The sequence below is a fragment of the Acomys russatus genome, chromosome 3 (genome assembly GCF_903995435.1).
Source record: "Acomys russatus chromosome 3, mAcoRus1.1, whole genome shotgun sequence".
In the NCBI taxonomy this organism is placed as follows: domain Eukaryota; kingdom Metazoa; phylum Chordata; class Mammalia; order Rodentia; family Muridae; genus Acomys; species Acomys russatus.
In genome coordinates, this window is record NC_067139.1 from 35323517 (window position 1) to 35334892 (window position 11376).

The window sequence follows — 11376 nt, forward strand, 5'->3', positions numbered from 1 at the left end:
CTGTGGGGGAGGGATCCTTTTTTGGCAGGTTATATTTTTTCTAGGGCAAATTTTTTTTTTTTTTTTTTTTGGCAACAGAAAAAGTATTATCTTTTAATTTATATTAAAAAATTCTTTTAAAATTAAGAACTAAATACACTTTAGTATGTCTGAATAAATATATCTATATTTGCCTTTCTCTTTATATATAATTCAAGATTTAAGAGTATTTATTTTTAGATCACAAAGGACATTCACTTTGAATTTCAGCCTGCCTTTTACAAGTTAAATTTAAATTTAAATTTAAATTTTAAATCACTGTAATTTTGTTTGTTTGTTTTTCAAGACAAAGTTTCTTTGTGTAGCCTTAACTGTCCTGGAACTTGACCAGGGTAGCCTCAAACTCACAGAGATCTGTTTGCCTCTGCCCCACCCCCCACCCCCCAGCCCCGACTGCTGGGGTTAAAGTTGTGTGCCATCACCGTCTGGCTCTTCCCTGTAATTCTTATGTGCTTCCCAAGTGCTGGGATTAAAGATGTGTGCCTTCCACGTGCTGGGGTTAAAGGTGTGAACTACTGCCTGGCTATCGTTATTCTCATAGGGTTGTCTTGGTTAATTTGGTTCTCCAACGAAGAGCAAAAGCTGATGTCTGGGGTTTCCTTAGTCACCTTTTAAGACAGGGCTTTTCACCTATTTCGTAGCCTGGCTGGCCAGGATGCTCCAAAGATCCACCTCACTCTGTTCTTGCATTCTGCTATCCCTGCGTCTGTACATGGGTGCTGAGGACCTGAAACTTAGGCCCCCGTCCTTGTACAGCAAACACTACCCAACTGGGCCATCTCCCCAGTTCTGTGTTTGAATTTACTAAGCCTCCAGATAAGTTCACTTCAGTGATACACAACACCTCCAATTGCTTCTCTCCAGGAAGGTAGTAAGAAGTTATTTATTGATGTAAATACTGAGAAATGTGTTGCTAGGCAATTAGGTTATCGTGAGAATCTCAGAGGGCATGTGTAGCTATGAACACTACGGTGGCTGTGATGTCACAAGGCAACCACCTTAGGAGATCATCATTGAGTACGAGGTCCACTGTGGACTGAAACATCACTCCATGGCTCGCCTGTGCTCCCTGATCCTCCCGCCTTCCTTCCAGTCTGACTGTCCTGTTCCCTAGTCCAGGCCCTTTCATTCTCTATTCACAACCTGAGAGCTGAGTCAGCTTGGCAGGTGTGTAACCATCTCAGCAGGAGAGGAAGCATTCTACACACACTGGTGTCCCTTCCTTTGGCTATCAAACTATTGGAGCACCAGGCCTCAAGCCATTAACATTTTCCCAGGAGTCTCATGTCGGGATAAGGCATTGGCTAATAGATGGGACCACACCTTGACCAGGACTGCTTAGCAATGCATACCTCTGGCCCTCCATTTCAACCTAGACCTCATGTCAGGACCCTAAAGATGAACTAGGGGAAGTGGGTGTTTCCACTGGACCTCTTTATTTGTTCCTCTTCCCAATGTGGCCACATAGAATTCATCTCCCATCTCTGCCTTTCATTGTCACTCATCTCTTTAATTGGCCTGTTGTGGAACTGGCTTATCCTGTCTTGCTATGGCTGCCATCGCCTATGCTTTGACCCTAACAGCTTTAGTAGCAGGCATGCTCTTTCTCTCCTGGCTGTTGTTATCATTGTATTTTGGTCTGTCTTCGACAAGTGACTTTAAAATTCCTTAAAAGACTTTCTCTTTGCTAGGCTTTTGCCACCACACCAGTAGCTAGCAAGATCTCCTGGTAAGAGTTTTTTCTCGAGTCTCAGGGACACGGTGTTCTAGTTTCATTCTGTTGCAGTGATATCTCTCTGACCAAAAGCAACGTAGAGGGGGAAAGGGTTTATTTGGCTTATACTTACAGCTCATATCTATCATTGAGGGAAGCAAAGACAGGAACTCAAGTAGGAATTAAAGGCAGAAACTGTGTAGGAACCCTGCTTGCTGGCTCCTTCTCTGTCTTGTTCAGGCCCGTGCCTAGCTAGCCTCCTTACACAGCTCAGGACCATTTGCCTAGGGGATGGTTCTACCCACAGTGGGTTGGGACTTTAAGGCAATTCCTCACAGATATGCCCACAGACCAACCTATTAAAAACCATTATTCAATTGAGCCTCTTCTTTTCTGCCCCCTAGGTGATTATAGGCTGTGCTGACAAGTTAATGCTAACTAGGACACGTGGCTTATCAAAGTCCAGGTCTTCTACACTTGCTCAGTGATGCCAGCCCTCACGGCCATGGCCTTGGAATCCTGCACTAAGGGAGCTGCCTCACTTGCAGAATGTTGACCGAGATAAATAAGTCAGCAAAGGTGCAAAAAATATGCCTAGGAAGCACCGGATCTAGGATTTACTAAAAACAAACAAACAAAAAAACCCACAAAAACAAAACAAAAACAAACAAACAAAAAAGCTGAGGAGGAAGTGACCAAGTTTTTTTTTTTTTTTTTTTTTTTTTTTTTTTTTTTTTTTTTTTTTTTTTTAACCTGTTTCCAAGTCATGGCAACAGTTTTGAGTCACTCAGTTGGCTTTTAGGGTCCTGAAGCTCTCCACTCACTTAGGTCTACAGTGGCCTGACTGTTTCTTTAGACCATCGGCCCTCAAGCTTTGCCCTCCTTGACATCTCTAAAGCACATGCTCTGCTCCTCCCTCCTTTCCTCCCTCCTTCCCTCCCACCCTCCCTTCCCCCTCCCTTCCTCTTCCCGCTACAAGGCAGTTTACCAGTTTTCTATCACTGGCATTCCTGTTCCTGTCCCCAAGTTTCCTGTCCTTGGAAACCTGACAAAGCTGTAGAATGAAAGGTGTCTGTTCCCTTCCAGGTTACAATCCTGAGGTGTCTTCCTTTTCTGTTTCCATCGTTCCATGCTATTGTCAACAGCTTTCTTTCCTCCTTTCCAGTCTCCTGTTTTCTTCCATGTCTTCTTCCTTCCTTCCTTTCTTTTATCTTTACATTTTAATTACATTTATTTGTTTGCAGTGTGTGTGTATGTGTGCATCTATGTGCTGTGGCAGGTCAGAGGACAGCTCACAGAAATTGGTTCTCTCTTTCCACTATGTAGGTCCTGGGGGTGGAGTTCCTGCTATGAGGCTTGGCAGCCTCACTGGCCCTTACTCACTGGGCCATCCTGCCTAATCCCACACCATGTTGCCATCTTTCAAAAGGACCTTACTTTGGCCTCCAGAATCTTGGGCTTTCTTCAAGCACTGTCCTCCAAAGTCACCTTTTCCTTCATGGCTGGTTGAAGTAGCATTGGATGTGTTGGGGACACTTGGCTGAGTGGAGGTGAGTTCTGCTCCCCATCAGTAGCCCTAGGGGTCTCTCAGAGGCTGCTCTGTCACCTCCCACAATCTCCTGTGCTTCCTTATCCATCTTCATCACTTCCTGAATTCAGGCTTTCCTTCTGTCCCCTAGAATTCACACTAGCTCGCTCTGTAGGGTATGGACAAAAGGTAAGGCCAGCTGTATTGCAAATGTTTTCCTTATGACATCCTACTTTGTTTTTTTGTTTGTTTGTTTTTTTGTTTGTTTGTTTTTCCCCTAAGACCATGGTTCATAATCTGGAATTCCCCTATTCTTACTGGCAATCTGGGACTCTAATGGCCTCCCATCAGTGGCAAATGTTCCTCATTTGAACATTTCTGGCTCAAAGGGCTGATGGGATACAGCCCAGATCATTGGTGACTAAATAACTTCATTGATTCCTGCCTCTCCCTGGCAGCTGGGACTGCCAGCAACTTCCATCTGTAAAGGTTTTCTAGTTTTCAAAATTGACTTTAATAGCTACCAGGTTTGGTTTTTGGTTTTTGTTTTTAAGTCTAAAAGTTTGTGTGTGTGTATGTCTGTGTGTGTGTGTGTGTGTGTGTGTTTTGAGACAGGAGTCTCGCAGTCTGACCTCACACCCCCAGTGTGGCCAGGAATGACCTCCTGTGCAATGAGATTGCAGGTGAGAACACCCATGCCAGCTTTATACAGTGCTGGAGATGGAACTCTGACGTTAGAATACCAGGCAAGCACTCTATCACACAAGCCACATTCCTAACCTCTAACAGAACAGTAAACATTTTTTTTTTTTTAACCAACAAAATACCTGTGTGGCAGAGAGGTATCAATGGATGAAGGCTCCATTGTTCAGAAGGCAGTGTGTGTAGGCAGCCACTGGAAGCCACACAGGTGAGCTGTTTTTATTTTAAGCTATTTCCTTCTTTGAAGCTAATAAATAAACCCGCTATACAACTGTTATACAATAGAAAACTAGACATCTCAACCACAGCTTCCTGCTGTTCTTAATTCAGACAGGTTCCTGCTATGGAGCTCCCTCAGGCCTTGAATTTGCAATCCTCCTGCCTCTGCCTCTCAAGCGCTAGGATTATGGGTGTGTATCTATCACAGTACTTAACTTTATTTATTTATTTATTTAGTTAGTTAGTTTTTCGAGACAGGGTTTCTCTGTGTAGCCTTGGCCATCCTGGACTCACTTTGTAGACTAGGCTGGCCTCGAACTCACAGCAGCCTGCCTCTGCCTCCCGAGTGCACAGTACTTAGCTTTAAAGGCCATCTTACTACTACTCAAGAAAAAGCCCCTTCCTCTCCTTTTCTCTGTAGACTCTGAAGTGCCCCACTTCGGCTCCTGCCGACCCTCTTTGTCCAGGCACAGGGCTTGGATCCTGGACACAACACTGCTGACTGCTGGGGAAGCTTCTGCAAGACACCCCCCAAGAATATCGGTATAGTGGCCACCCTTTCTGCGCAGACTCAGTTGCTTGTGGTACCGGTTGTCAATAGGAAATCCTAGAAATTCACTTTTTATTTGTTTTTTAGGGCTCTCTCCCCCTCCCTGCCCCCGCCTCTCTCTCTTCCTAGCCAGATTTTCCCTGTGTAGCCCTGACTGTCCTGGACTCGATTTGTAGACCAGGATGGCCTCGAACTCACAGCAATCTACCTGCTGGGAAAACAGGCATGAGGCACAGCATGTTTAGAGATCGCATTAGGCTTGGAATTTGCTAAAAAGCTGAGGATGAGCTTTGATTCCTGCTTGTATCCCTAAACAATTCATTTAGAAAGTAATCTTTAGGGGCTGGAGATGGCTCAGTGGTGAACCCACACTGCTCCTGCAGAGGTTTTGCGTTTGGTTTCCAGAACCCTCAGCTGCCTGTAACTCCAGCTTTGAGGGAGCTGACACCTTCAGATACCTGCACCCATATGCACATACCCCCACACAGAGGCACACACATACACATAACTAAAAATAAATTAAATCATTAATTAAACTTTTATTACACTACTACTGTTCCATTTCTTTCCATTTGTTGATCTCTCAGTGTGTAACTTATAAATTAAAACTTTACTACAGGCATGGGTAGGAAAGGCCCAGTCTATGTAGAATCAGTCTGTTACCTATAGTTTCAGGTATCCTCAGGGATCTTGACTGTGATTGTAAAAGGCAACATCTCCGTATGATCAAGGCATGTGGTAGGAGGAACTCTAACCAGTCAAATCCCACACAGTGAGCTACCAACGAAGACAGGATACCCACACCGTGAGGAGGTCATGTGGAGGACCTGTCTGCATTCCAGGGAGGAACAGTAGGCCATCCCCCTCCTCATGCCTGGGTGTTGGGGTTGGGCCATTGGAGAGCTCCTTTAGGCATGTCTGGCTATGACTTCCTTTCATTCTGTAGGCCAACCTGAGAGCTACTCTTTGGATATTACTGAGACTTTTTGGTGCTCTGAGGTGTGTATTCCTTATCTTTTGATAGTCATGGCTGCAAGCCTCTATTTTGTGTGTTTGTGTGCATGTATGTGCTGGCCAGAGGACAATGCCAGATGTGCCATAGGTACCATCTGCCTTATTTGGGGGTGGGGGGTTCAAGGCAGGGTTTCTCTGTGTAGCCTTGGCTGCCCTGGACCAGGCTGGCCTCGAGCTCACAGTGATCTGCCTGCCTCTGCCTCCGCCTCCCAAGTGCTGTAATTAAAGGTATGTGCCACCACCATCTGGCTACTTGTCTTATTTTTTGAGATGGGATTTCTCACTAAAGCTGGAAATCACCTATTAGGCCAGGCTGGCCAGCTAGTAAGCCCCAGAGATCCTCCTGCCTTCTCCTCGCTAGCCCTGAGATTACCAGTTTGCACCACCGAAATCTGTGCCTCTCTCTCCCTCCCCCGCCCCCTGCCCCTTTTCTCTCTCTCTCAGTCTCTGTCTTCAGTCTTTCTATATAGTCTCAGCTGTCATGGTACTCAACAGAGATGCATTTGCCTCTGCCTCCCAAGTGGTAGGATTAAAGGCCTGCGCCCGTATGCCAGGCCTCACATCTGGTTTTTCAGTGTTGATTCTAGGGATTGAAATCAGGTGTTCATGCTTGCATAGCAGCCCTTTACCAACTAAGCTACCTCCCCAACCCATTTCCCATCGTTCTGGGGGACCCTGGGAAAGAAGTGGGGCAGCAGGGATTCCTGTTAGCAGCATGTAGCAGAAGTGTTTGTTCACTGTACTATTTCTTTGGTTCTTCACATGTTGGTGAGGCTCATTTTCTTTCTTTCAGGTTTTTTTGAGAGAAAGTTTTCTCTATGTAACAACCCTGGCTGTTTTGGACTCGCTTTGTAGTCCAGGCTGGGGTTGAACAACTCACAGAGACCCACCTGCCTCTGCCTCCTGAGCACTGGGATTAAAGGCATGTGCTACCATGCCCGACTGTCAATTTATTTCTAAAGCATAACATTTTAGTCGTCATCTCAAAGATAACAGAGAGCCTTGGAATGCTAAGGCAACACCGCACTAAGAGGAGAGATAAAAAGAGTCAGGAAGGCATCACCAGTGACTACTTATATCTGACAAGGAATCTGGGCATGGAGGCCACACCTGTAGGCCCAAGATTGGCATGAGATCTTCATGGTTCTGGAGAAAAAAAACAATTCTTCAGAACAAGACTTTTCTTTTTTTTGCACTTGGTCCAGTTCATGATGCCTTTTGGCCCCCAGAGTGCCAACTCCCTTTTCTGAACAACTAACACTTTTCTTAATATGTTTTCTCACTCTCTGTATGACCGTAATGCTTCCTACCCACACCTTGCTGGCAATCATATTTTAATATTTATTTTTATTTTATTTGTATGCATGTGTGCCAGGTGCATGGAGGTGTCTGAGCTCACTAGCAGAGGGTGTTTGTTGGATCTCCCGGAGTTGGAGTTACAGGTGGTTGTGAGCAGCCCAGTGTAGGTGTTGAGAACCAAACTCTAGAGTCCTCTAGAAGTGCAGTTAAACAAGTGCGTTTAACTGCCGAGCCTTCTCTCTAGTCCCTAGAGAATGTTCCTTGCTTAGCTTCCAGGATCAGATGAGACTGGGCATGTCCAGTGTAGTACGGCCATAGGTTGTTTTCTACTGCACTGTAGAGACAGGGACAACTCTCTGGATGTGTCAGCACAGACACGACCTCTGATTCCACAGGGCTCTGACTTACAGCAAGCTTGAAGGAATTCTCCTCCCCTCATTGTAATTATTTGCATTTTTTTCCTTATTTGTTTTGTAGTGGTGAGGATTGAATCCAAGGCCTTGTACATTTGAGTTTAGTGCCAGGCTACAAGTCCAGCTCTGGAAACTTCTTCCCAGGCAGAAAAACTCCACATCCTAGCTCTACTGTGTAACAGCTTGTGTTGGGATTCATGCTGTCCGTCCTGGGCTATTGAAGTATTCTGACTCTGTTCCAGCTGTTAGCCAGCTTCTTTGCTTTCCAGCGATTGCAGGTGACTGTCTCAGCCCCCAGCTCAGCCTGTAATAAGACTGAGAAAGGTAGAGGGCCTTACCAAGACATGCATTTCTCTAGCTGGAAAAACCTGAAGTGGAGGCCACAAATGAAAAAATAAATTAGGTGGTCAGTGTACATGTCTGTACATCTGTGAGACAGGAGGTCCCTCAAACACAAAGTATCCCAGTGTACAATATGAAAACACAGAGACCATAGCCTAGAACAAGCACCAGGCTATACTGGATGTACAGTCAGAAAAACTGGCACACAGCACACTGCCAGGGCTGCCCTGCCTCCAGTGCTGGGGCTAACCATGTGGCACAAGTAAGGAGGCACAGAGCAATGGTTCCCTTATCCAGGACAGAAAGATCAGTATGGAGACAGAGTTTGAGTAAGGCAATGACCTACTGGGAACAATGTCCACTACCCACCCACTCCACCTGAGAGTGACACAGGACACCGCCCACTCGCACAGCACATGGAACTCTCATGGCACTTACTTCTTGGGCCAGTGGAGAATTCTGGATGAATAACCAGGCATGGTCTTTTCCCCAGTTGGCTGGAATCAAGCTTTCTATACCCATGTGTCAGAATCCCTAATGTCTAAAGTTAGGGACGCTTTAGCAATAGGTCTCATTCATAAGTCCTTTCCCTCCCTGAGGTGATGCGGATGGAGCTGAGGGTCCCACGTGTGCTAGGTGAATGCTCTGCCCCTGAACTATATACTTCAAGCTCACAAGTTATTAAATATACCTGAATGATACAGATGTTGGCACGTGGTAACTGATGACTTCTCAGAAACTCCTCTGATGACATTTAAATGGCATTTAGCTTATCTCCCTGCATGGTCACGCTCTATAACTGTTAAGCTTTAGAGTAACGTTAAGAAAAACAAAAACAAAAACACACTTCCTCCATCCTGTTTTTATCCGCTTTTAAAAAATGGTCTTTCATCCAGGCAAAGTGGGTCAGTGACTCAGCCGCTGCACCATGTGTCACACTTAAAAGGGAGGTGACTAAAGAGAGGCCAGTACCAAACCGTTTGGAGCCTTCCACCTAGTAACCTAGAGAAAACCCAGTCCTAAAGAAAGCTACCTATTGGGGGAACAACTAAGCAAGCCAGTCTCCAGTACAGGAACACTCTACCCTCTCCTCACTTCCCTGGGCTCCACAGCCAAGCTCTAGTCCCAGGCCCTTGCCATCCCTTTCATTAGAAGGTTTCTAAACACACAATTGCTTGGAAACAAACAAACAAAAAACCAGTTTTTTTTTTCTTCATTTCTGGTGAAGCAAACATCATATTCATTTGTTTGTGCATGTTATGTGAATGTGTGTCGGGTCAAAAGTCGATGTCCAGCACCTTCCTCAATCACTTTCCACCTTATTTTGTGATTCAGGGCTTCTCACTGAACTTGGTGCTAGCTCTCTTGCCAGTGAGCCCTAGAGATCTGCCTGTGCGCCGCCGTGTCCCCCACTGGTCCTCCTTCTCTGGGATTACAGGTATGTGTGTTGCCACACCTGGCCTTTTATCTGCGTGCCATGGTCCCTTTGATGTGTTGGAAGCACCTCACCTGCAACTGAGACATCCGTCTCCCCAGCCTCAACCCTTTTCTTTTCCCATCAGACCAAGTGGGATGGAGCCCCTGCTGTGTTTGTCACCAATCCTTTATTGAAACTGGCAACATACACACTTTATAATAGAGCAAAAATAACGTTCGGTATGTACAGCCTCTGTGGGGGGTAGGGGACGCTATCTGACTATACACCAGGCAGAGTGAGGGCATCAAGTCTTCAGCGTGTGCACACAGGGACACCAGACAGACACCGTGTGTGCACACTACAGTGAAATGACATCAGAGGTCCAGTGGAAATTCGGCACGGTACCCAACATCTTCCTCCTCCACGCACAGCTCGGTCAGTAGTCGTTTACCTGGAGTCCGAGGTTGAGATAGGTTGTGTGGCAATGAATCTTTTGAGCGAGACCACCTCTGCAGATAAGTTTGCCATGCCCTGCTTCAAATACAAATTCTCAGCCTCAGAAACCTTATAGCCACTGTCTTTGACTTCTACCACTCCTGTTTTGAAGCTACTCTGAGTTTTGCCAGTCAGTTCTTTGTGGTGCCAGTGTTCCGGTTTGAGGGACCAATCTTGAATGTTCGTCACCTGCACTGAGAAAGGAGTGAGAGAGGAATGGACGATACCCGAGGCCCCGTGCTTCTCTAGGTCAAAATGGCTTTTGGCCATCACATCTGCAGGTGAGGACAGTTTCTGCATGCCTTCGAACTCGCTGTCCAAAGCCTCCACTTTGACCTGCATGGCCTTGGCTTTAATTCGGAGCTTGTGTGGCAAGGCAGAAGGGTTCACTTCTGGAACCTTCACCACCGTGGTGTGCACCCGCTGCAGCTCCACTGGAGAATGGATGGGACCCTTGGGCACCTGCTGCTCATCTTCGCCATCAGAAGACTTGCCCACGACACCCTCATCAGCCTCTGAGGTTCTCGGGGAGTTGCTGGTGGACCCATGGACCTGCAGGAGGGGTGGGGAGTGGGAGTAGGTGGAAAAAGAGCTTCCCATGTAGCTCTGGTAGATGGAGGTGGAAAAGGCACCCCGCTCCTCCCGGGACTCCCTGGCAAAGCTCTCCAATTCCACCGGCTCCTGTTTGATCACCGGGAACTTGTTCTCAGGGCTCCGGCAGCCTCCCTGGGCAGGGCTTTCCTGTGTGTGTTCCACAGAGGACACCTCAGACACATCGGAGAGGGAGCTCTGCGGAGAGTGCTTGATGACGGAGATGCAGCTCGCAGTGACTATCGTAGGCTCATGCTCATCCACAAAGGAGCTCACTGCTGCCTTAGATGTCTGGTAGTCCTGAAAGTACACAGCCGTGGAATTACTGAGTTTCTGGATTTCTTGGGCATACGCCGTAGAGCTAATTAAACCAAACTTTAATTTCAGAGAGAGCAGCTCGGCTTTTAAAGTGGCATTTTCTTCTCCCAGTGCGATCAGCTTGTTCTCCAGAACCAGGTCATTGAGTCGGCGCTTCTCGCGAGACCTTTTGGCGGCTTCATTGTTTTTCCTCCTTTTCTCCCAATACATGGCATCTTTCTTCTCATCGGGAATGAATTCCCGTTTCCTCCGACAGGCCGAGGATTTGTTTTTCCCCATGCTCCCTTCGTTCAGGAGCAAATCTTCGCCTGAGGCTAGGTCCTCAGCCACCTCGGCCAAGGTGGAGTTCAGCACTATCATCTTGTCTGAGCTGCTGGTAGGATCCAGGGGTGCGGGCTCCTTTTTGACGGTCTGCATTTTTCTCAGCTGCATCAGAAAGGACCTTACCGTCTGTAGACGCGGCGGAGGAGAACAAATCACTTTCCCAGTGTTCTTTCAGGTTTTAAAAACTACCAGCTTGCCATCCATCAATCTCTTCTGCTGTCTGGTGCAGGGTAAAAGCTGTCAGGTGCCCCTCATGGGTTATCTGCAACAGAGGAGAACACCATGAGTCCCCTGGGCAGATGTATGCTAGTGGCTCCAAGGGGGAACAGTGCTGAGCAGTCAGGGAGAACCGGTCACAATAAGGCTTAGATCTTTAGGGTGAGCAAGCTGGAAGAATCTGTAAACCCACAA

At 46.8% G+C, this 11376-nt stretch overlaps 1 protein-coding gene across 1 annotated transcript; it reads right to left on the reverse strand.

The window, feature by feature from the left end:
* Positions 1-9345: 9345 nt before the first annotated feature.
* Positions 9346-11171, reverse strand: Nfil3 (nuclear factor, interleukin 3 regulated). Its single transcript, XM_051171362.1, has one exon. It carries the CDS (start codon positions 11071-11073, stop codon positions 9685-9687), a length of 1389 nt encoding a protein of 462 aa, XP_051027319.1. The 5' UTR covers positions 11074-11171; the 3' UTR covers positions 9346-9684.
* Between the last annotated feature and the right edge of the window lie 205 nt (positions 11172-11376).

Bases quoted from the DNA above. Each gene is read 5' to 3' on its own strand.
- Nfil3 (XM_051171362.1), bottom strand. From the start codon at position 11,073: ATGCAGCTGAGAAAAATGCAGACCGTCAAAAAGGAGCCCGCACCCCTG.